Here is a 26,973-nt window from a genome sequence, read left to right on the forward strand (position 1 = left end):
TATGACCCTCTACATCACAGTCAGCAGACACATGGTAGCCAGACTACACTCCCTCCTGGAGCCCCCCCTCCTTATATAAGGCAGCTGCGTCGACCATTTCCCTCACTCGGTCTGGCTGCAGTAATTAGAGAAGGGAGAGCTTGCTGCAGAAACATAGGGAAAGCTTACAGTGGGTTGCAAAAGTATTCGGCCCCCTTGAAGTTTTCCACATTTTGTCATATTACTGCCACAAACATGAATCAATTTTATTGGAATTCCACATGAAAGACCAACACAAAGTGGTGTACACATGAGAAGTGGAACGAAAATCATACATGATTCCAAACATTTTTTACAAATAAATAACTGCAAAGTGGTGTGTGCATAATTATTCGACCCCCTTTGATCTGAGTGCAGTCAGTTGCCTATAGACATTGCCTGATGAGTGCTAATGACTAAAAAGAGTGCACCTGTGTGTAATCTAATGTCAGTACAAATACAGCTGCTCTGTGAGGGCCTCAGAGGTTGTCTAAGAGAATATTGGGAGCAACAACACTGTGAAGTCCAAAGAACACACAAGACAGGTCAGGGATCAAGTTATTGAGAAATTTAAAGCAGGCTTAGGCTGCAAAAAGATTTCCAAAGCCTTGAACATCCCACGGAGCACTGTTCAAGCGATCATTCAGAAATGGAAGGAGTATGGCACAACTGTAAACCTACCAAGACAAGGCCATCCACCTAAACTCACAGGCCGAACAAGGAGAGCGCTGATCAGAAATGCAGTCAAGAGGCCCATGGTGACTCTGGACGAGCTGCAGAGATCTACAGCTCAAGTGGGAGACTCTGTCCATAGGACAACTATTAGTCATGCACTGTACAAAGTTGGCCTTTATGGAAGAGTGGCAAGAAGAAAGGCATTGTCAACAGAAAGCATAAGAAGTCCCGTTTGCAGTTTGCCACAAGCCTTGTGGGGGACACAGCAACCATGTGGAAGAAAGTGATCTGGTCAGATGAGACCAAAATGGAACTTTTTGGCCAAAATGCAAAACGCTATGTGTGGCGGAAAACTAACACTGCACATCACTCTGAACGCACCATCCCCACTGTCAAATATGGTGGTGGCAGCATCATGCTCGGGGGGTGCATCTCTTCAGCAGGGACAGGGAAGCTGATCAGAGTTGATGGGAAGATGGATGGAGCCAAATACAGGGCAAACTTGGAAGAAATCCTCTTGGAGACTGCCAAAGACTTGAGACTGAGGCGGAGGTTTACCTTCCAGCAGGACAATGACCCTAAACATAAAGCCAGGGCAACAATGGAATGGTTTAAAACAAAACTTATCTATGTGTTAGAATGCCCCAGTCAAAGTCCAGATCTAAATCCAATCGAGAATCTGTGGCAAGATCTGAAAACTGCTGTTCACAAATGCTGTCCATCTAATCTGACTGAGCTGGAGCTGTTTTGCAAAGAAGAATGGGCAAGGATTTCAGTCTCTAGATGTGCAAAGCTGGTAGAGACATACCCTAAAAGACTGGTAGCTGTAATTGCAGCAAAAGGTGGTTCTACAAAGTATTGACTCGGGGGGCCGAATAATTACGCACACCCCACTTTGCAGTTATTTATTTGTAAAAAATGTTTGGAATGATGTATGATTTTCGATCCACTGCTCACATATACACCACTTTGTATTGGTCTTTCACGTGGAATTCCAATAAAATTGATGCATGTTTGTGGCAGTAATGTGACAAAATGTGGAAAACTTTAAGGGGGCCAAATACTTTTGCAACCCACTGTAGTTAGGCTCTTGTTAGGCTTGTTAGCTTGCTGCTTGCTAATACTTATTGCTAAAAAGCACCCCTCAACAGCTCTTCTGAGAGCTAATGTTGTTCTCGTGATCTATTTTTTTTTTTGTGTGTGTCCCACTGACACTTGCATATACAGCCCTGTCTGTCAGTCGCAGCTGGCCCTTGGTAATTGCTATTCTGTGCAAAGCCCAGCACATTCGGTGACTACATTTTCACTGCACGTGTGTGACAGCTGCACATTTGTAATACCAATCACTGTATACCTGTTTATGTTTACTGCACCTGCGTGACAGAAGCACACAGTGTTATATACCAGTCACTGCACCTGTTCACAATTCCTGTGTGTGTGACAGCTGCACATTTGTAATACCAATCACTGAATACCTGTTCATGTTTACTGCACCTGCGTGACAGAAGCACACAGTGTTATATACCAGTCACTGCACCTGTTCATGGTACCTGTGTGTGTGACAGTTGCATATTTGTGATACTAGTCACTGCATACCTGTTCACGGTACCTGTGTGTTACAGCTGCACATTGTATTGATACCAGTCACTGCATACCTGTTCAGTGCACCTGCGTGACTGCACATTGTATAATTAAAGTCAGTGCATACCTTTCACTTTCTCCCCCTCAACATGGGGAAAACAGGCAGAGGCAGGCCACCCAGCAGGTCTGTTCGAGGTTGTGCTGTCATGATTTCGTGCGGCCCTGGACCAAAGTACAGTGTTCAGAAGGCACGTGCCATCAACCCCCAAGATTGTCAGGATGTAGTTGTCTATTTAACACAGAACACCTCATCTTCCTCAGCTTCCGCACTGAACCGTGACATATCTTCCTCCTCCTGCTCTGATTCTGGCACCCTACTTAACACTCAGTTGGCCACCACCACCAAAGTGCCATCATCCCAGGGCTCAGCAGTGTGGAATTTTTTTTGTGTGTCTGTGTAACGATCGGTGAAGCACAGAGAGGATCTGATTACCGGTGATCTGCAGTATCACTGGGAATACAGATATATACCAGATTATGAGTGATCTGCAGTATCACCGATAATCCGATATACCAGCTAACCTCTGTTCACCTGAGTAGAGTGTAGTGTTTGGTGTAACGGTAACACTAGAGGACTAGGCCTCAGTGCAGTAAGGAGTACTGCACGGTTTCCTTCCGCAAACCTGAACTCTCCAAGACGGGAGGAGTCAGGCTGACAGTAGGAAGGATAGTCTGAAAATGACACTCTGGGGGATGTGTCACTGACAGGACCGGGAACTGCCTCCAATAGTAAGGTCGGTTCTCGAGGTCGGACAAGCCAGGTCGTAACCACACGGACAGATAAGGTACAGATTCAGAAGGCAGAGGCGGAGTCTAAGGTACAGGCGGAGTTCGGCAACAGGGTATCAGATATATCGAGGTACAAGATCAGGAGGCAGAAACAAAGTCTAAGGACAATCCAGGGTTCGGCAACAGAGTATCAGAATGGCAAGGTACAAGATCAGAGTTCAGGAGGATAGTCAGGCAAGCAAAGGGTCATAACAGATAATCACAATCAAACCAGTACTTTAAGCTATCAACAGAATCTAGCTTAGTGTAGGATTACAGCTCCAGCTGGTCCCGGCACACTAACGGATCTGACTAAGGGTCTGAGTGCTCCCACGTATGTGATCACAACGCCAGACAACCAGCAACTGAACAACCGGCAGTATATATACACAGGCCATTCTCCAGCACCTCCCTAAGTGCTGGACCAATGAGGAGTGGAGCCAGAGTCAGCTGACCAGCCTGGTCAGCTGACTCACTTCTGACTGTCATATATGCTCTGCCTCAGTGCGCGCGCGCGTCATTCTCAACCTAGAGGGACTACGTGTCCCAGCCACACTAACACCGCTCTGCGGTGTATCAGCCAGGGGGCCATGCGCGCTAACCGCCGCATCCAACGTGGCGGTTTCTCCGTGCTCCGCTATGCCCTGCATGGAGGCAGCCGCCTCACACTGGGCAGAGGCGGCTGCTCCTCTGCGCTCTGACACCCAAGATAATAAGGTCGTTGCTTCATTGTGGACAGACCAAATTCGATCAGCTGGACAGTCACTGTTGTTCTGTGATTGAGCTACCTCAGCCCGACCATATGAGCTTGAAAACCCCTATCGCCTGCACTCTCGCCATGGTGTGCACCAGTCCAGCATGGCCGTCACTAAACAAACAGCTGTTTGCGGTGCGTTACACAGTGAGTTTGGTCTGTCAGTGTGAAGCAGTACACGAATTACACTACCTGGTTGATGTATACACACATGCAAGATGTTTTAAAGCACTTTAGGCCTCCAATTTAGCAATAAAATGTAATTTCTGCCCTTAAAACGCTGCTGTGCGTCAAATCCTTATTTTTCCCCTGGGACTTTTGGCGTGTATCCCACTCCGCCATGCTCTCTCCAGTTGTTAGACCCCTTGAAACATCTTTTCCATCACTTTTGTGGCCAGCATAAATGTTTCTAGTTTTCAAAGTTCGCCTCCCTATTGAAGTCTATTAGCGGTTCGCAAGTTTGCACGAACCCAAACTTTTGCGGAAGTTCGCATTCGAGGTTCGCGAACCTAAAATCGGAGGTTCGAGCCATCTCTATTTGTCATGCCTCTCAGTAACAAAATTAAGGGGGTTATCACAAAAATGGGAAAGGAGAGAGTTGTGCAAATAGGAACTACTATGTTCAGAAGGGGGGATTGGAAAAACATACAGTATGTCTTCCAAATCAGATTCCCTTCTATCTGAAAGGACATTATCTGATTCGGTAGAGTAAGGAAGTGAACCAGCTGCATATACTCATTGTAACTTATTGTAACCCAATGGGTGAAGGGGAAGAAGTAACCAAAGAAGGCAGGGGAACCACACAGCCCACCTGCCAAGTCTGTTTTAATTTCAAAGCAGGTGAAGACACTTTCCTTCATCGGTTCGTAGCAGAGAGCCCAGGTGGGAATAAGGGATTTTCCTGTATGGCATATCAGGTCCCAGACAGGTAGCTATTCTATGCTGTCTAAGCATTTGGTCCCAAACTTTAAAAGTATCTTTAGTTAAAGAAGACACCCCTGCAGTAAATGGTGGATGACGGGAGGGCCAGATCCAGATTCCGCCCCAGGGTGCGTATCCCAATAACCTCTTCTCCAACGGGACCCACTGAGCATCCCGAAGATTGTGTGTCCACTCGATTATATGATTAAAATTAACTGCAACATAATATGCCTTAGGGCGCGGAAGAGCTAAACCACCATCTGATTTATATCTTTGAAGTATATGGAGTGCAATTCAAGGTTTGCAAGAGTTCCATAAATATGAAGACATTAACCGTGAAACCCTTTTCTAAAACTTCTTAGGGAGAAAAGTTGGAATAGTTTGCAACAAATACAGGAGGCGAGCCATACAGTTCATTTTAAGAATATTAACTTTGCTTATCCAGGAATGAGTTAGTGATTTCCAAGAGCTTACGTCTCTCTCCAAAGCAGTCAAAAGTGGCAAATAATTCAGCTCATACAGCCTCCTTAGGTCCGAACTCAGTTGAACCTCCAGATAAATGATAGCCGGAGACTTCTAGACAAAGGTAAAAGCATCCTTAACAATTGTGTGTAAGTCTTGTGGCATTTCAATTTTCAAGATTTCCGATTTGGCAGTGTTGATTTTATAATTGCTCATAGCCCCAAATTCCAGGACCAAACTCAGGAAATTTGGAATCATGATCAAAGGGGTAGTGACCTATACAGTAGCAATAAAAAGTATGTGAACCCTTTGGAATTATATGGATATCTGCACAAATTGGTTCTAAAATGTGATCTGATCTTCATCTAAGTCACAATAATATACAATCACAGTCTGCTTAAACTAACACCACACAAATAATTAAATGTTTCCATATTTTTATTGAACACATCATGTAAACATTCACAGTGCAGGTGGAAAAGGTAAAAAAAAAAATTCACAGTGCATGGTGTAAATCAGCTTCTTGAGGTCATGCCACAGCATCTCAATCAGGTTGAGGTCAGGACTCTGACTGGACCACTCCAGAAGGCGTATTTTCTTCTGCTTAAGCCATTCTGTCGTTGATTTACTTCTACTGTATACTTTTTATCTGCCGATCTGCAGATCTCATACACGCTTACATCTGAAAATGGCGCCTGAGAATAATGGCGCACGGTGTTGCCGCTAATCCGTTTGCCGCTTATCGCTATTTAACGTTAAAGCCTTATTGTTATTTAGCGTTAAAGCCTTATTGTTATTTAGCGTTAAAGCCTTATTGTTATTTAGCGTTAACACACAGAACCCTCTCTGTAGCTACCCCTAACCCATAAACCCCCCTGGTGGTGCCTAACCCTAACTACCCCCCTGGTGGTGCCTAACCCTAACCACCCCCTGGTGGTGCCTAACCCTAACCACCCATCTTGGTGGTGCCTAACCCTAATCACCCCCTGGTGGTGCCTAACCCTAACCACCCCCTGGTGGTGCCTAACCCTAACCACCCCCCTGGTGGTGTATATTGTACTGTAACTATAACTAACCCTACTCTCACACAGAACCCTCCCTTTACCTATCCCTAACCCTAAGTCCCCCCTTGTGGTGCCTAACCCTAAGACCCCCCTGGTGGTGCCTAACCCTAAGACCCCCCCTGGTGGTGTCTAACCCTAACCACCCCCTGATGGTGCCTAACCCTAAGACCCCCCCCCCCCCCCCCCGGGTGGTGCCTAACCTTGACAGTGTTACATTAAATCCATTCACCGTTTTGCAGTTAAATAACGCCTGCAGTTTGGCTTATGTAGGGGGCTATTGATAAATAACGTTAGTGTGTGCCACTATTGATAAATAACGTTAGTATGTGCCACTATTGATAAATAACGTTAGTGTGTGCCACTATTGATAAATAGCGTTAGTGTGTGCCGTTTTTCTTCTTTTTTCCCTGTGCGCCATTATTATGCAGTACTAACGATAAATAGCGATAAGCGTATCTTTTTAATGCGGCGCCATTTTTATGCATAGGCGCTGTGCGCCATTATTCACTGATCCGCTCATACACACCTTGTTTAACAGACATTCATTTGCAGATGAGACAATAATCTGCAGATCTGAAGATACATCCTGGTGGCTATGATCTGCACTGCAGATGAATGTCCGTTAAACAAGGTGTGTATGAGATATGCAGTTATCTAATGCCTAGTACACACCTTCCATTTTTTGTAAGATTTTCTGTTAGGTTTAAGGTGCATACACATGCACTACTGCCGCCAATGACGGGTCCGTCAGACCGTCCCGCTGGGCGGACTTTCAGCCAACAGTAGCGCGTGTGTACACACTGTCGGCGGACTGATAAGGCTGTTTTTGAACGATCGCGCTACTATCGGCTAAAAGTCCGCCCAGCGGGAGGGTCTGACGGACCCGTCGTTGGCGGCCGTAGTGCGTGTGTACACACCTTAACCTGTCAGATCACTTCCAACATGTTGGAAATTATCTATCTAACCATCTATCTGACTAGGATTAAGCATTGTTCCACTCAGCAGGAGATAACCAGAAGACAATGCACAAGAGATAATGACCAGTCTCTACTAGTACTTTACAGAAAATAATCTAATTACCTAAAATCTTACAGAAAATCTAACAGAAAAATCTAACAGAAAATTGTATGGTGTGTACTAGGCATTAGACTATGAATGCAATTGAGTTCAGCTCAATAGAATAGACTGTGTAGGTATGCTCTCATACTACATGGAAGGGAGTAAAATTGTCTGTCTGTGATCTTTCATTATCTCAAGTATGTACTTAGCTTTAGGTACTGAAAAAGATTATTTGAACCTCTCAGCAGCCATTTTGTGCTGAGATGCCATTTTGTGCTGGGACGCCATTTTGTTTCTTTAGACGCCAATTTCTTTATTTTGTAACTTTTTATATTAGTTCAAGTTGTACATATTCTATATTTTAACCACTTCCCAACTGAGGGGTTTTACCCCCTGACCACCAGAGCAATTTTCACCTTTCAGCGCTCCTTCCATTAATTCGTCTATAACTTTATCATTACTTATCGCAATGAAATGAACTATATCTTGTTTTTTTCGCCACCAATTAGGCTTTTTTTAGGTGGGACATTATGCCAAGAATTATTTTATTCTAAATGTGTTTTAATGGGAAAATAGGAAAAAACGTGGGGAAAAAATTATTGTTTTTCAGTTTTTGGCCTTTATAGTTTTTAAATAATGCATGCTACTGTATTTAAAACCCATGAAATGTATTTGCCCTTTTGCCCCGGTTATAAAACCATTTAAATTATGTCCCTATCACAATGTTTGGCGCCAATATTTTAATTGGAAATAAAGGTGCATTTTTTTCAGTTTTGCGTCCATCCCTAATTACAAGCCCATAGTTTATAAAGTAACAGTGTTATACCCTCTTGACATAAATATTTAAAAAGTTCAGTCCCTAAGGTAACTATTTATGTATTTTTTTTTAATTGTAATTTTTTTTTTTAAATTACAAGAAAAAAAAATTGGGGGGTGTGGGAGGTAAAGGGTTAATTTTGTGTGTTAAACTAATTTATTTCTATGTGAAAAATGCTTTGGATGTAGTTTTACTATTTGGCCACAAGATGGCCACAGTAACATTTTGTTTATGCGACCTGCAAGCGTCCGGAAGGACGCTTGCAGGAAGTAGAAAGAGGCTGAGAACTTTTTTTTTCCCCACAATGGTCGCGCTGCTCAGCCGAGCGGCAGCGGATCATTGCGGGGCTTAGATCAACGAACGGGAATGGATTTTCCCGTTCATTGATCTCCAGGCGAGCGGGCGGCGGCGTGTTTACGAGCACAAGCGCGGGCAGCGGCGGGAGCGCGGAAAGTACGTATTTCTCCGTCCCTGGGGGTTAAAGGATGGAAAAAGGGACGGAGAAATGCGTACGCGCGGGGGTAAAGTGGTTAAGAAAACCATTGAGAAGACATTTTTATGCAGAGTCGCTATAGAGATATAGTAGCAATAAAAAGTATATGAAACCTTTGGAATAACATTTCTGCACAAATTGGTCATAAAATGTGATCTGATCTTCATCTAAGTCACACCAATAGACAATTGCAGTCCGCTTAAACAAATACCACACAAATAATTAAATGTTTCCATGTTTTTTTGAACACACCATGTAAACATTCACAGTGCAGGTGGAAAAAGTGGTTAAATCTCCTTTGTCTGTAACAGAAAACATATTGGACTAGCACCATGTAAATAAACATGTACACCTAATGCGACTATAAAGTAATAGACCAGAATGTGCTAAGGGCAAGACCAACAAAATATATGCAAAGAAAGAATGCCCTTTCTGAAAAGCACCAGACCAATCAATTAAAGTAAGGGTAGCTACTTCTACTGCATCATCCTTTTTCTTCTACTGCATCATCCTTTTTCTTCTACTGCATCATCCTTTTTCTTCTACTGCATCATCCTTTTTCTTCATATTGCTGAGCCCTTTTTGATCTGATTACTCAGCCTTTGCACTCTAAATATTCCTATATACTTAATGCACTTTACCTTGATTATATTGCTCAAGCACTTTATTTGTTTATATTTCTATGCTTTGTTCAGATTGCTCATTTTTGTAATTTATTGAGATTTTTTTGTACCAATCTTGTGAGTGATTGTTCTTATGCTAATTATTTAGGTTTATTGTTTTTTAGGTCATTTCGTTGAGGTGGTTCATATACCCTTTTGGGGGTTTCCAAAATTGTCCTTTATTATTTATACACTGTATTATTATTTAATTTATGCAATTGAGAGACATTGCTTGTCACCTTTTTTGGTGAAGATTTTGTTTGTATTGCTCTTTTGTGGTTACGCATAATAAAGAATTTGTGACATCTACTTTAAGCGATTGGTCTGGTGCTTTTCAGAAAGTGTACTCTTTCTTTGCATATAAAATCTCCTTTGACAACAATAACTTCAACCAAACCTTTCCTGTAGTTGCAGATCAGACATGCACAACAGTCAGGAGTAAATATTGACAATTCCTCTTTACAGAACTGTTTCAGTTCAGTAATATTCTTGGGATGTCTGGTGTAAATCGCCTTCTTGAGGTCATGCCACAGCATCTTAATCGGGCTGAGGTTAGGACTCTGACTGGGCCACTCCAGAAGGTGTATTTAAGCCATTCTGTTGTTGATCTACTTCTATGCTTTGGGTCTTTGTCCTGTTGTAACACCCATCTTCTGCTCAGCTTCAGCTGGTGGACAGATGACCTTAAAGGGAATGTCCAAGCAAAATAAAAAAATGAGTTTCACTTACCTGGGGCTTCTACCAGCCCCATGCAGCCAACCTGGAGCAGCAGTGAGTGACTACGAGGGCACAGGATGGCTGCATGGGGCTGGTAGAAGCAGAACTAGCTGCCAGCGGGGGACTGGAGCAGCAGTGAGTGACTACGAGGGCACAGGATGGCTGCATGGGGCTGGTAGAAGCCCCAGGTAAGTGAAACTCATTTTTTTATTTTGCTTGAACCTTCCCTTTAAGTTCTCCTGCAAAATGTCTTCATAAACTTGGAAAGTCATTTTTCCTTCGATGATAGCAATCCGTCCTGGTCCTGATAAAGAAAAGCAGTCCCAAACCATGATGCCCCCACCACCATACTTCACAGTGGGAATGAGGTATTGATGTTGGAGTGCTGTGCCTCTTTTTCTACACACACAGTGTTGTGCACTTCTTCCAAACAACTCAACTTTAGTTTAATCTGTCCACAGAATATTTTGCCAGTACTGCTGTGAAACATCCAGGTGCTCATTTGCAAACTTTAAACGTGCAGCAATGTTGTTTTTTGGACAGCAGTGGCTTCCTCTGTGGTATCCTCCCATGAACTCCATTCTTGTTTAGTGTTTTACATATCACAGATTCGCTAACATGGATGTTAGCATACGCCAGAGACTTTTGTAAGTCTTTAGCTGGCACTCTAGGATTCTTCTTCACCTCATTGAGCAATCTGCACTGTGCTCTTGCAGTCATCTTTACAGGATGCCCACTCCTAGGGATAGTAGCAGCAGTGCTGAACTCACTCCAATTAGCTCTTGGAGAGATGTCAAGGGGTTCCCGTACTTGTTCCACCTGCACTGTGAATGTTTACATGGTGTGTTCAATAAAAACATGTAAACATTTAATCATTTATGTGGTATTAGTTTAAGCAGACTGCAATTGTCTATTGTTGTGACTTAGATGAAGATCAGATCACATTTTATGAACAATTTGTGCAGAAATCCATATAATTCCAAAAGGTTTATATACTTTTTTTTGCTACTGTACATAAAATGGTAAGTTCCTTTTAAACTGCTATTTGTTTTTCCACAATTCAAATTCTCTGTCTAGTTGACTAAGGCTGAATAACACCATCTGCTAAAGGCCAGGAATGATAATATTTCCCTTAGTTGTCTAAATTTCCCAAAACAGAAGTTAGTTGTAAAATGTGCTGCATGCAAGGATGATGAGTTCATTGTTATGAGAAATTTTCATTACCGTATATACTCGCAAGCAAGCCGAATTTTTGACCCCCAAAAAGGGGGTCAAAAGTTGGGGGGTCGGCTTGCTTGCGAGTCACCTGTGGTCCGCGCCCCTCCCCCCTGCTCCCCCCCTACGGCCACGGCTATCACCTGAGCCGGCCACGCATCTTCTATTATTCCCCTCTCCGCTCGTATAGTCATTCACAGCAGCGCGCCCCACGGCGGCTGCTGTGATGATGAAGCAGGAAGCCGTAGAGAGAGAGTGGCTTCCTGTAGCTATGGGAACCGCTCTCTCTCTCTCTACGGCTCCTGCCTCATCTTCACAGCAGCCGCCGTGGGGTGCGCTGCTGTGAATTACTTTATGAGCGGAGAGGGGAATAATAGAAGATGCGGGGCCGACTCAGGTGATAGCGGCGGCTGCGGGGGAGGGGGGGGGGGTTAGGTGGGGGCACTATACTAGCTATACTGAGTACTACCTACCCTGGGCACTATACTAGCTATACTTGGCACTACCTACCTATACTGGGCACTATACTAGCTATACTGTGCACTGCCTACCTATACTGGGCACTATACTAGCTATACTGGGGCACTACCTACCCATACTGGGCACTATACTAGCTATACTGGGCACTATACTAGCTATACTGGGCACTATACTAGCTATACTGGGCACTATACTAGCTATACTGGGGCACTATACTAGCTATACTGGGCACTATACTAGCTATACTGGGCACTACCTAGCTATACTGGGCACTATACTAGCTATACTAGGCACTATCTACCTATACTGGGCACTATAGTAGCTATACAGGGCACTATACTAGCTATACTGGGGCACTACCTACCCATACTGGGCATTATACTAGCTATACTGGGCACTATACTAGCTATACTGGGGCACTATACTAGCTATACTGGGCACTTTACTAGCTATACTGGGGCATTATACTAGCTATACTGGGACACACTGGGGGGATCACGCGGCCAGCATTTCCTACCCCCGGCTTATATGAGGGACAATCATTTTTTCCTGTTTTTTCAGGTAAACGTTGGGGGGTCGGCTTATATGCGGGCAGGCCCGGCCCTAGACTTTTTGCCGCCTGAGGCAATTTTCAAAGGAATCGCCGCCCCCTGCCCCCCCCCCCCAAGCCGTGGGTGTGGGGGGCCACCCGAGCTGGAGGGGATAGCGGGCAGGAAGGGGGTATTGGGCCTAGCGGCGGGGAGGGGGGCAGGACCCCCCCCTCCCTCGCCTGGGTCCCCCGTCCTCCGCTCCCCTCCAGCTTTAAAAAGTTCCGTGCTGGCTGCAGCTATGTGTAAGAGGCAACGGGCGGGGATCACTCACCTCTTCCTCGTTCCAGGCCAGCCTGCGCTCCACTGACGTCACTTCCTGCTACGCCGCAGGAAGTGACGTCAGTGGAGCGCACGCTGGAACGAGGAAGAGGTGAGTGAACCCCGCCCGTTGCCTCTTACACATAGCTGCAGCCAGCACGGAACTTTTTAAAGCTGGAGGGGAGCGGAGGACGGGGGACCCAGGCGAGGGAGGGGGGGTCCTGCCCCCCTCCCCGCCGCTAGGCCCAATACTCCCTTCCTGCCCGCTATCCCCTCCAGCTCGGGCGGCCCCCCACACCCACGGACGGGCGGGTGCCGCCCCCCCCAGAAGTGCCGCCTGAGGCAAAAGTTTCACCCCGCCTCATGGGCGGGCCAGCCCTGTATGCGGGTCGGCTTGCTTGCGGGTATATATGCTAATTCTTCTCTACTTATTAAATTAATATGATTTCTATGATGTAAAATACGCAGTTTTTTCCCCTTTATAACTTCTAGAAAGGTAAATAAACCCTGGAGTAAGCTTTGGACATATATACTGCCTTGTTTGTTCTTTCCTTATTCCTGGTGCCACTGATTGGCTGAACCTATGCCGACTGTGGTGTATGCGTTTATTGTGTGATTGGAGTCTCCACAAGAACCCACTATTTTTATAATATTTACAGGTACCATACATCATATCATAACCATGTCACATAAAATAACAATAACCAAAGAGGGGATAAGTGAAGAGCCCTGATGCTCAACTGCACCCACCCACTCAAAGGACACAGAAAGTATTAGGACTTCATGAGATCACACCCACAGTGCCACCGCATATTCTTACCTAAGAATTGCCTTCCTCCATTATCCCTTTGCCACTGTTATGACAACAGTCCTCACTTCAAAACAGTAGAGTGCTCGGGTTAGAGCTGTTTGGGGATTAAAGTTGGTTCCCATTATTTCATATTATGATGCGCTTTTTTCCTTACCCTTCCCTTATTTTCTCAGTAATTCTATCCTTCTCCAGTTCAGCATTCTTTCCCACCATCTGAATACCACTTCTAACTTAGGGGCTGGATCCCCTCACACTGTTAATGAGAGCTCTGCACATGCCTTTCACTGTGTTCTGATCCCCATATTAAATGTGGGACTAGTACCCCAACCTCTTATCTCCTCTGCCATTTCTCACGTCCCCTTCCTTCCTTTTCATGCTATCCTGCAAGAGCAAGAAAAACTGCATGACATGGATTATACTGGCCACAACAGCCTCTCTGCCATCTCCGATAGGTGTATCAATATTCGATGGTCTCTTTATTAGGTACACCTTGTTAGTTCCAGGTTGGATCCCCTTTAGCTTTCAGAACTGCCTTAGTTCTTTGTGGCATAGATTTGAAAAGGTGTTGGAAACATTCCTCTGAGATTTTGGGCTGTATTGACAAGATGGAATCACAGATTCTGCTCATCTCCTGTTCCACTACATCCCAAAGGTGGTCTATTGGATTGAGATCTGGTGACTGTATTGGGCATTGGAGTACAGTGAACTCATTGACATGTTAAAAAAAAACAGTTTGAAATTATGTGAGCTTTGTGATATAGTACATTAGTAGCCATCAGAAGACAGGTGCATTGGGGTCATAAGGGGTTGGACATGGTCAGCAAAAATACTCTTTGCTTTAGCATTTAAACAATCCTCAACTGGTACTTAGGGGCCCAAAATGGGCTAAGAAACTGTCCCCAACACCATTACACCACCGCTGGCCTGAACTGTTGATACAAACCAGGATGGATCCATGCTTTCATGTTGTTTACATAAAATGTTGAACCTTGTATCTGTAATCAAGACTTAAAGGGGCACTACAGTGAAAAATTGTAAAATTTAAAATATGTGCAAACATATACGAATAAGAAGTAAGTTTTGTCCAGAGTAAAATGAGCCATAAATTATTTTCCTCCTATAATGCTGTCACTTACAGTAGGTAGTAGAAATGTGACAGAAGCGACAGGTTTTGGACTAGTCTATCTCTTCATAGGGGATTCTCAGCAAGGCTTTTATTCTTTATAAAGATATTCCCTAAAAAGGATTTAAACAATGATGCTGGCCAGCTTCCCTGCTCACTACACAGTTTTTTGGCAGTTGGACAAAGCAACTGCCATTCACTAAGTGCTTTTGAAGAATAAATAAATCCCTCAGAATCCCCTATGAAGAGATGGACTGGTCCAAAACCTGTCGGTAATGTCAGATTTCTACTACCTAATGTACGTGACAGCAACATAGGTGAAAAGTAATTTCTGGCTCATTTTACTCTGGACAAAACGTCCTTCTTATCTGTATATGTTTGCACATATTTTACATTTTACAATTTTTCACTGTAGCGACCCTTTAATAAATAACAAACTTCTGAGTATTGTACTGAGGAAAAAGTCATATATAGGGGTCCTAAGGACAACCACGTGCAGTACAGAGATATGAATGTTTGCTGAAGTAGCAACAGGCAGTGTATCAATATAAAAATGAAAACCTCTCCAACTGGGTTATGTGGGAGGTACTAGTGTGAACCACACTGATATGCTGGAGTCCTTGTTGATCCCCCACTTCCCCATGTGTACGTCTCAGGGAGGGGTGTAGCTATCCAGCACACAGGTGGGAGAAGGAGAGCGTAATCAACTGGGTGAGTAGAGAAGTCCGAGGGACATTGTTATCAACCACCTCAGGTCCTGTGCAATACTACTCACTGCAGTTGCTTAAACAACATACTGGGGAAGACATATGTCTTTAGGGTGCAAATATATACAGTGACACAACTTTGACATGTTTCACCCCAAAGGGCCTCTTCAGAAAGTAAGAATAGTGTACAGTGTAACAGAAATATAGCTATTTAGAATATCCTCCCTTCAGAATTTCCAGTAGCAAACAGCCCCAATCAGAGGCACCCCCCCTTTCCAAGCCCCCCTCCCCCCCAGCACCACCAGTATAGGCCCTGCGACCCAACAGGCCCCAGAGCAGTTTTCATTCATTCATTCATTTTAAAGGTCCATTCAATTACAAAAGGGCTTGTTTAGCAAACATACATGTTATGTGAATACTTCAGCAAAAGTGTACATATTTTGTATTATAGCGCCAGAACATCAGACACATAATGAGAATGTGCCTTCAGTTTGTATAATCAACGGACCGCATCAGCACAATGAGAAGAATTCACATTATGTAAAGGAAGAAGAAGGAGATATCTCTCACAGCTTTACCAGTTCTCCGACCTTAAAGCCAACAGTGAACAAAGATGATGGGGTGACCACCAATTATGGGACCTTCCACCCTGCAACACAGACAGAAGCAGAGAAAGAGCTGACTGTAAGACCGACTGGTGAGTTACACAGAATCACTACTGCCTTCATTCCTAGCTTTATATCACACACTATTTCCATAAACTACGGTGTTGTGCTGTGTGAGCTATACATTTCCTTTTAAATGGACCCTGAGGACCTTTTAAAAACACAATTTACACTTACCTGGGGCTTCCTCCACCCCACCATAGGCCCCGAGGTCACCCGGCATCCACATGGCTCCTCTCCCGGCCCCTTTGCTTATCGCGTCGCCGCTGTGCACACAATGTGTCATCACGCCGCCCACTACGCATCATCACACCAGCTGGTCTGAGAGTCCTGAGCATACGCGGTTCAGAGTTAGAGAACCGCGCATGTGCCAGGGGACCTCACAGCCTACAGTGGAATGGAGGAAGCCCCAGGTAAGTGTAAATTGTGTTTTTAAAAGGTGCTCAGTGTCCCTTTCAGGCTTAAAATAACTTTTGTTTCTCCGTTTAGCAAATCCACCATATTTTTGTGATCTACATTTAACCCTTTAGCAGCAAATACATCTTTCCTGTAGGGTATGCACGGTGGGCGGCAGGGAGTTTTTATAGTTACGTGTCCAGACAGCTTGGAATGGCTTCTTCTTCCACCACCGTGGTGGCGATGTAATCCTGACATGTCTGCTCGGTTCTGTTTATTATATGACATGTGATAAGGAGCCAGGAGACCATTTCAGCATTACGGTGCCACCCAGTGGGGGAAGAGTGGTAATGGTAGGGTCTCCTCTATCACCCCTCTTCCATCACTGGGTGGCACTGTAAGGACGACACGATCTTCTGGATCACGATTACGTGTCATATCATGTGATCGGGACCCAGAAGACCTGCCGGAAGTTCAGAGCCACCAGTGGAGGAAGAGAAGAAGCTGTCCGGAACAGGTAACAATAACTGCTCCTTTCCAACCGCTGGTTTGGCTGCACTAGGCAGCCAAACAAGATTTGCCGACAGAGGTTTAGAATGCTCAGCAGGTTTCAAACAAAATTTAGTATGAAGTTCCTAATGGGTTAAAGAATTAAATTGGGAAACGCTGCTGTTGGTAACATAGCTTTATTTTAGAAACCATTATCATTATTGTTTATTTACAGAAAACTACACAATACTTTCTAAAAGCTGAAATCAGAACCACGTCCCTGTTCAGCGACTGCGTATGATGTCAGAAGGAGCCATCCTTTGGCTGTTGTTAGAGGAAAGGAATTAGGTACAGTGACCAGATTTTTGTAGGCTCAACCTGGGACAGGGCGGGGGGGGGGGGGATAGTGGGGGGCGTGTCGAAAAATGGGGGTCTGCGCGCCGCTCTGAAAAATGGGTGTGGCCATGACATTCTATGGGCGGAGCTAACGTAATGATGTAACAGCGAGGCATAAGAAAGCAGTGTTTACGCCATGATGTGGTCAAACGAGGATGTGCATCATGGGTGTGTAGAAACTGTGTGATGCTATTTAATAGTATACCGTAACCACAAAGCAGCAAACATAGCCAACTATGACCATTAAATAATAAATGCAGCAACAGTTACCCCAGACACCACAAAATAAACGCAATGGGCAACATGTCAGCACAAAATATACGTATTGCGGGCAAAATGTCAGTACAAAATAAACGCATTGCGGCCAACATGTCAGCACAAAACAAACGCATTGCGGGCAATGTCAGCACAAAATAAAAGCATTGCGGGCAACATGTCAGAACAAAATAAACGCATTGCGGGCAACATGTCAGCACAAAATAAATGCATTTCGGGCAACATTTCAGCACAAAATAAACGCATTGCGGGCAACATGTCAGCACAAAATAAACTCATTGCGGGCAACATTTCAGCACAAAATAAACGCATTGCGGGCAACATGTCAGCACAAAATAAACGCAATGGGGGCAAACATGTCAGCACAAAATAAACGCAATGGGGACAAACATGTCAGCACAAAATAAACACATTGCAGGCAGCATTTCAGCACAAAATAAACGCATTGCGGGCAACATGTCAGCACAAAATAAAACGCATTGCGGGCAACATGTCAGTACAAAATAAACGCATTGCGGCCAACATGTCAGCACAAAACAAACGCATTGCGGGCAATGTCAGCACAAAATAAAAGCATTGCGGGCAACATGTCAGCACAAAATAAACGCATTGCGGGCAACATGTCAGCACAAAATAAATGCATTTCGGGCAACATTTCAGCACAAAATAAACGCATTGCGGGCAACATGTCAGCACAAAATAAACGCATTGCGGGCAACATGTCAGCACAAAATAAACGCAATGGGGGCAAACATTTCATCACAAAATAAACGCAATGGGGGCAAACATGTCAGCACAAAATAAACGCAATGGGGACAAACATGTCAGCACAAAATAAACACATTGCAGGCAGCATTTCAGCACAAAATAAACGCATTGCGGGCAACATGTCAGCACAAAATAAAACGCATTGCGGGCAACATGTCGGCACAAAATAAACGCATTGCGGGCAACATGTCAGCACAAAATAAACGCAATGGGGGCAAACATTTCATCACAAAATGAATGCATTGCGGGAAACATTTCAGCACAAAATAAACGCAATGGGGGCAAACCTGTCAGTACAAAATAAACACATTGCGGGCAACATTTAATTCAGCACAAAATAAACGCATTGCGAGCAACATATCAGCAAAAAATAAACGCACTGGGCGCAAACATGTCAGCACAAAATAAAGGCAATGTGGGCAAACATGTCAGCACAAAATAAACGCAATGTGGGCAAACATGTCAGCACAAAATAAACGCAATGTGGGCACATTTCACCTGAAAAAAAAGCATTTACTCACCTGAAGTCCCCTCACGTAGCCGGCCTCTGGTATGCGTGCAGCTCCCCTGGACGATCCTCCTTCAATCTCCCGCTCTCTCTCACAGGCAGAGCAGGGCTATGGCAAGATGGCGTCCGGAGGCGGAGCCCTGTACTGGAGACACAAATAGTCTCCAGTACAGGGCTCCACCTCCGGACGCCATCTTCCCGTAGCCCTGCTCTGCCTGTGCCTGCCGGAGGAGGTCAATGCAGGGCAGGCTGCTGGAGCGGGGCTGTGGGGAATGAACTAGCGTAGCATCTATGAGACGCTGCGGCTAGTTCATGTACGGTGGCCAGAGTCCCGAGGCCGGGACGTCCCGCTGCTAAAAGCGGGACGTTTCCAGGGACCTCATGCAGCCTGGGACAGTGCCCCCCGAAGGCCGGACGCGTCCCGGGTAAAGCAGGACGTATGGTCACCGTAAATTAGGGCTCGTTTCCAACTGTGCTGGATTCTGTATTCAAGACGGATGCTGGTACTTGTGCTGTTGCGATAACTCATCTGGACCCTCTAGCCATGCCACGGACGTCTATGGGGATTTGGATGCGTCATCTGAAAAAAATGCTAACCGCACTACGTTTTTCCCCGTACTTGAATTTGGAAGCAGTCCATTGATTTTAATAGGCTGTAGTTCTCCATCCCCTTTAACCAGTAAATGAGAAGACGCCTTTCGTACAGGAGAAATTTCATTATTCAACTTGTGGGCAATGTGAGGAACGAAAATTCAAGAAAGAGAGGAAGACCCTCCTTTTCTGACATACTCGTAAGGATGGTGGCATCCAAGTGTAAAAATACATACAACATTCTAATAGTTGAAATAAGAATGAGAGATAATCTCTTACCTCTCCTGATGACAAAAACACCAGTAGTACTAAAAAAGTATTTATTCAAATCCCAAAATAGACTACACGTTTCACGGGAAGTAGCCTGCTTCCTCAGGTCAATACACAATGCCTTGCAACAAGGTGAATAGAATATGGGGGCCTCTGATGAGTATAGTTGTATATACTTACAACTTCCCATTTATTTACAATACTACACCATTGGGCTGCTGATATCTCTGTTTACCTAGGTGTTCTTGAGTACAAGGTCACTACAAGGACCACCAAAGCCCTCCTTTTCTGACACAAACACAGTGGTGTAGCAATAAGAGATGCAGTGGTTGTGACTTCACCAGGGCCCTTGGGTCAGAGAGCCCCCGGAGGGCCCCTCTAAAACCACAGTATTACCTCTTTATGGGTCCTATGCTGGTAATGATCACTTCTATAGATCCTTTAACCCTCCTGGCGGTCTATTAAAAACCGCCAGGGGGCAGCGCAGCCGTGTTTTTTTTTTTTTTTTAAATCATGTAGCGAGCCTAGGGCTCGCTACATGATAGCCGCTGTGCAGCGGCATCCCCCTACCCTCTTCGATCGCCTCCGGCGATCAGGAAATCCCGTTCAAAGAACGGGATTTCCTGGAGGGCTTCCCCCGTCGCCATGGCGACGGGGCGGGATGACGTCACCAACGTGATGGACGTCGTGACGTCTAAGGGAGTCCCGATCCACCCCTCAGCGCTGGCTGGAGCTGATAGGCCAGGCAGCACAGGGGTCTAGGGGGGGTGTTGCTCTGCGGCGATGCGGATAGCGGCGAATCGGCGCGGGGCGGCGGCGATCGGTGTGTTCACACAGCTAGCAAAGTGCTAGCTGCGTGCAGCAAAAAAAAATTGCGCAAATCGGCCCAGCAGGGCCTGAGAAAACCTCCTGCGCAGCTTACCGCCAGGAAGGTTAAATAGTAGCGATCATTAAAAAACTGTTTCCCATTCCCTGCTTGCTCCTTTAAGCCTTCTGCGGCCCTTGGCTTGTTTTGGTGCAAAATGTCAATTATTATGTATAGAGTGCTTGGGGGACCCAATGTAAAGCCTGCACTGGGGCCCAAAGATACTTAGCTACGCCACTGCACAGACAAAAGGCTAAATGGTGAGATACATTCCATATTGCAAAATGAACAAAAAAAACATTTCACAGTTTCCAGCAAAAAAAATGAGAAAGGTGGAAGGAGAAAAAACATTATCAAGTGTGAGACATGCATAGAGAAGCATAAAGTTAATTCAGGAGATTGCTTCAAAAAGTATCACTCTCTGAATAATATAAAAAACATAAACAAAAACTCTTTATTTTTTGGAAGCTAAAATAAGTAATGAAAACATCTGGGGTGTTCATATTTCTGTTTTAATAATTTGAAAATGTGGGATAATTATAAGCCATCCATCAACCTCTTACCACACTCAAAGGAAGGCATCCATTTCCCACCTAAAGATTGTCAATTATGCTAGATCCGTGGGAAAATCTGTACAGTCTAACATGAAAAATTCATAGAGGGAATAACACACATGATCCTTGTGAAACCGGACACTAAGAGCTAGGGAGTATGTAACTGGAATTGGAAACAGTTATGGGAAACGCTTATCAGAGGATGCACCACAGATCATGCTGGCTGACATCCCAAGCTAGTAATGTACAGAGACTGAATAACATTAATTATGCAACAGACTGAATGTGGGGTGGAGCCTTAAAACAGTTGAAAGCTTGATAAATGGTAGGAAAACTTTCCGTAGAATGAATAAATGTACGGTAATTCAAAAATTGCACAAAACAAATGGTTAATAGGAGGAAGCAGGCCAAGAAAGCAAATTCACATTAAAGTGAAACTTAAAGGACAACCGAGGTGACATGTGACACGATGAGATAGATGTGTGTATGTACAGTGCCAAGTACACAAATAACTATGCTGTTACTTTTTTCTTTCTGTGCCTGAAAAAGTTAAACATCAGGTATGCAAGTAACAGTCTCTGCATGGGTAGGGACAGGGTCGGACTGGGTCAGACTATATAGTATAACCCTCACTAATAAGTCATTACAGCCATAAAACACTTTCCTGTCAGTAAATGGCTTCTGAGAGCAGGAAAGAGATAAAAAGGGTACATAATTCATAGATTTGAGCACTGACATACTTCAATGAGGGTGTCATTGAGCAGAGACAATTAAACAGTAAAAACGTAAAAACTAGATTTAAATATAAAATAAAACGGGGGGATATCTAAAAAGGTCATTTTTAGCAGACTGAGAATAGATATAATTGTTTTTCTTATCAGTTTATTTTCACCTTGGATGTCCTTTAAGCCCAACTGGACGAACACTCTCGGCCGTTAGTCCAGCGATCAATGAAAGGGATTATAGATCCCTTTCATTGATCGAACCCCCCCTCCCCCGCAGAAAAGCCGACAGCGTCTCATCAGATGCTGCGGTTTTTCTGAGATGAAAAAGTTCCCCGTCTTCATTCTTCTTCCTCGGAGCGACGTCGATCGCTCCCAGGACTTTGGCTGTGGCCATCTTGTGGCCAAATAGTAAAACTACACCCACATCCACTTTTTTAACATTTAAAATTAGCTGTTTACCTCCCACATCAAAAAATACCCAAATAAATTTTTTACTAAAAAAAAAATTAACAAATTACAATAATAAAAAAAACCCATAAATAGTTACCTAATGGTCTGAACTTTTTAAAGATGCATGTCTAAGGAGTATATTAATATAATTTATAAAATTATGGGCTTGTAAATAGTGATGGACGCAAACTGAAAAAAATGCACCTTTATTTCCAAATAAAATATCGGCGCCATACATAGTGATAGGGACATAATTTAAATGGTGCAATAATCAGGACAAATGGGCAAAGAAAATACATGGGTTTTAATTATGGTAGCATGTATTCATTTCAAACTATAATGGCCAAAAGCTGAGAAATAATGATTTTTTCAATTTCATTCCTAATATTCCTGTTAAAATGGATTTAGAATAAATTAATTCTCAGCAAAATGTATCACCCAAAGAAATCTCAATTGGTGGCGGAAAAAACAAGATATACATCAATTCATTGTGATAAGTAGTGATAAAGTTATTGGCAAATGAATGGGAGGTAGAAGTTGCTCAGATGCGAAAAATTAACAATCCTTCGGGCTTAAAGAAAAACACCGACCTAGAATTGAACTTTATCCCAATCAGTAGCTGATACCCCCCTTTACATGAGAAATCTATTCCTTTTCACAAACAGACCATCAGGGGGTGCTGTATGGCTGATATTGTGGTGAAACCCCTCCCACAAGAAAAGTATGTACTCTTGGCAGTTTCCTGCCTGTGAACCTTGTTGCATTGTGAGAAATAGCTGTTTACAGCTGTTTCCAACTGCCAAAAAAGCATGCAGCAGCTACATCATCTGCCAACAGTAAAAATGTCACCATGTAATAAATGTCAGAATGTAAATCAGGGATTTAAAAGATTTTACAATGGGCAAACACTGTCTAAATCATTTATACATAATTATTGTAAAAATTAAGCACTTAATTACATTATTTTCACTGGAGTTCCTCTTTAAGTGGTTAAGTGAAAACAAAGTGAAGAGAGATAAACAATTGTATCTATCCAATAAAAAATACTTTTAGATATCCCACAGTTTAAAAACTTGAAAAAGAAGATTTATTATTTTGTATTAGCTGAATGTAATGCATATTTATTTGTGTGCTTGCCACTATACATACACGTCTGTCTCATCATGTCACATGTCACTTAAGGTTCCCTTTGTGTTCCGCTATCAGCTTTTTGTGATCTGATCCCAATTGCTTGAAGAGCGCCAAACACTAGATTATACAAAACTGCTCAAAATAATGTAGAAACATTTCTATCAATGTAATCACACAAACGTCAGTCCTGTTGGTTTTCGTGCTGCCATTTTGTTTTTAAAGGCTAAAAATCTACGTTTCCATTTATTGCCACAGCTGGATGATAACAGTTTTGTTTTTGTTTTTTATTGTTGAACAGTTCCAATCTTGAATGATTGATCTATTTATCTGTTTCTTGCACTTAGAAGCTATGGTCAGTAATTACTTTTATGTAAAAGCAGTATTCAGTTAATCAGTATTAGGCTACAGTGCCTAGAAAGTTTCATTTAAAGTTGTGGATCTTTAACCGTACAGTAAGAAAAAAGGAACACAGCCTAGTTATATTCAGACTTGGGACTGTACGTGTTTTTGCTTTGGTCTTATTGTGCCACATGTCAGTTTAGGTACTTTTTAGCATTCCTGTAAGTGACAGAGCAAGTTCACCCTAAAGTCCCGAGCACACGCCAGTGGAAACTGGCTGAGATGGCTGATAATGACTGCCTCTACTGAGAATCCAGCATGTGTACGGCAATCCCCGATGCCCCCGACTGCTTAGCCATTGATCGTCCTGGCAGATCACTTTGATCAACTGAGACATTGTCCTCCCCTACTTACGATGCCCCCGGGCAACGTCACTCTCGCCTGCATTGCCGGCTAAGGGATTGGGTTCTGATCTCTGTCGGGCAACATCGATTGTGTTTATGGGTCTTTAGATTTTCAGCCCTTAACCACTTCAGCCTAAAGTGTTGTTCACCTTATACATCTGAACAACTTTCACCTCCCATTCATTCACCAATAACTTTATCACTACTTATCACAATGAAATGAATCTATATCTTGTTTTTTCCGCCACTAATTAGGCTTTCTTTGGGTACATTTTGCTAAGAATTATTTTTTTCTAAATCCATTTTAACAGGAAGATTGAGAAAGAAATGGAAAAAAAATCATTATTTCTCAGTTTTTGGCCATTATAGTTTGAAATTAATACATGGTACCGTAATTAAAACCTATGTATTCTATTTGCCCATTTGTCCAAGTTATTACACCATTTAAATTATGTCCCTATCACAATGTATGGCGCCGATATTTTATTTGGAAATAAAGGTGCATTTTTTCAATTTGCGTCCATCACTATTTACAAGCTTATAATAAAAAAAAAATATATTAATATACTCTCGTGACATGCAAATTCAAAAAGTTCAGATCCTTAGGTAACTATTTATGTTTTTTTTTAATTGTAATTTTTAAAATATTTTTTTAATTAAAAATGTTATTTGGGTAATTTTTGGTGTGGGAGGTAAACAGCTAATTTTGTAATTTAATGTATTTATTTAATAAAAAATTTATGTGGGTGTAGGTTTACTATATGGCCACAAGATGGCCACAGTCAAACAGTCCTGGAAGCGAACGATCCCGCTTCCAGGAACCATTAGGAGGATGGGAAACTTTTTGTTGACCGTCGTTTTTTCTGCGGGAGAACTAGATCAATGAGTGGGAATTATATTCCCATTCATTGATCTCAGGGCCAACAGCAGGCAGGGGCAGCATGCGTGATCCGCGCACTGGCAGCAGCACAGCCTATCTGGACGGATATATTCATCTTTATAAGTGGTTAAGGGCTAATGCACGGCTATAGGGATTTGGATGTAGTCTGCGGAAAACTGCAGTGGACAGAATTTTTTGGGCCACACTCAATTTGGATTCAGCCTATTCATGTCAATTCGGATTTAGCCTATTCATGTCAATAGGCTGCGATTCCACATCCGAAATCATGTGTGCAAAATGGCCACGATTCGTAGCTAGTGGAAATAGGGCCTAAAACCACAATAAGAATATCTTATTCAGGGAAAGTCCTATTTAGAATGAGTTCTTTATAATTGTTTTTCTCAACATTTTATTTACACCTCATTCATTTAAATGTCATAAAAAAAACAAAACAAAAAAAAAACTATTAAGCAATTTTGTAAAAAAAAATTTCAGTTGAACATCTTTGCATTATAACTCACCCTTGACAAGCTAAGTTTATGAAATGTACAGCAAAGTCCCCAGTATCTGGCATCGGCAGGGATCACCTGATGCACTTGCCATGTGCTTGCCAGTTGCTTGAGCAACTGGCCTAAAAAGCACCAACCTCCCCCCAAATACTCACTTGGCCTCCAACAAAGTCTTGCAGCCTTCCTTTTACTCCTAGTGGCTTTCTAGCATCCTCTATGCATGGAAGCTGGCGTGTCACCCCACTTGCATTGGGTCACATGATATGCCATGAGCCATGCATAGATCCCGAGAAGCCGCTACGAGCCCACTAGGAGCAACAGAAAGGCTGCAAGATGTCATTGGAGGCTTGATAAGAATTTAAACACCCACCAAAACTCCAAAACAAATTCCCTGTTATCCCCTCAGGCATGACAGCTAGTTGAAACTTTCGATGCTCTGTTCTGGATAATGTGGCCTTTGCTGTATTTATTTATTTTTTTCTGGTTGTCACTGACTAATGAGTGATATTTCAGGATTTCCTCAGTTGGATGAGATACAGAAGAAGCAGGAAGTCATTTATTTTGGTGAGGAGCTGGATCTGTCCTGTAGAATCCATACATTTAACCCGGCAGACATAACAGTCACATGGTACATGGATGATTCACCATTACCATCAGAACGCAGAGAGCCCATTCGGGAACCCAGCACTGGTCTATATCATGTCACCACCAATGTCAGTTACACCCCAACAACTTTTGAGTGGAAGACGTTCCGATGTGAGGTTCAACAGGGAACAGCAGATCCGAGACACGTCACCTGGACCCTGAAAGACCTCAGTAAGTAGAAGGACTTTTCATTTCAAACCTTAAATACTGAAAGTGGAATTCCAGGTGAAGCACTTTTTTTTGGTTGAATAAACTGGGAAAGGTTTTAGAACCTTTATGTTTTTATTGTTGCCTGTTAAATTAACCACTTAAAGGAACACTATCGATACCCAAGTGTTCTAAAATGACAGTGTGCAAATAATGTCCAAGTAGCTGTGTAAACATTTTCCTACTTTTCATGTTAAATATCAGAGGCAAAAGCTGTAATTTATTGCGGGTAGGATTTAGCTATATTGGGACAAATCAATTGCAGAAGGGGTGTCTGCTTCAATGCACAGCCAGAGTTGCATATCAGACTACAGAAAGCAAATATCAAACATATCAAACTCTGAAAGCAAAAACCGTATGAAAAAGCTGTGACAATTAGTTACATTTCCTCTGCTATCTTCAGACACTTCAGTCAGAAACACAGGACACAGGAGCTGTAGCTGTTGGGAGCGCTCTCTTCTCTGTCACACACAGAGCTACACATTAGAGTTAACTGATCAAGTGTGAGGGGAATTTCCCCTCTCCTCATGGCTCAGTCAGCCGTCAGTTTTGGCGTCAGTAAAGTTTGAATGTATTTTGATAACCGTAAACAAAGAAGTTGCTACTAAAATATATACACCAGTACTTAGCAGCACTTCCCAAACAATTCCTGTGTCAAAAAATATGTGAA

At 43.3% G+C, this 26,973-nt stretch overlaps 1 protein-coding gene across 1 annotated transcript in view; it reads left to right on the plus strand.

Annotated features, from left to right (window-relative positions):
• Nucleotides 1-26,973, plus strand: part of LOC137538196 (uncharacterized) — a 120,759-nt gene that overhangs the window by 85,789 nt on the left and 7,997 nt on the right. The window contains exons 8-9 of the mRNA XM_068260230.1: nucleotides 15,687-15,932; nucleotides 25,965-26,267. Coding sequence (XP_068116331.1) covers nucleotides 15,687-15,932; nucleotides 25,965-26,267 — 549 coding nt within the window. The remainder of the gene's footprint in view (nucleotides 1-15,686; nucleotides 15,933-25,964; nucleotides 26,268-26,973) is intronic.

Source organism: Hyperolius riggenbachi, chromosome 11 (genome assembly GCF_040937935.1).
Source record: "Hyperolius riggenbachi isolate aHypRig1 chromosome 11, aHypRig1.pri, whole genome shotgun sequence".
NCBI lineage: Eukaryota > Metazoa > Chordata > Amphibia > Anura > Hyperoliidae > Hyperolius > Hyperolius riggenbachi.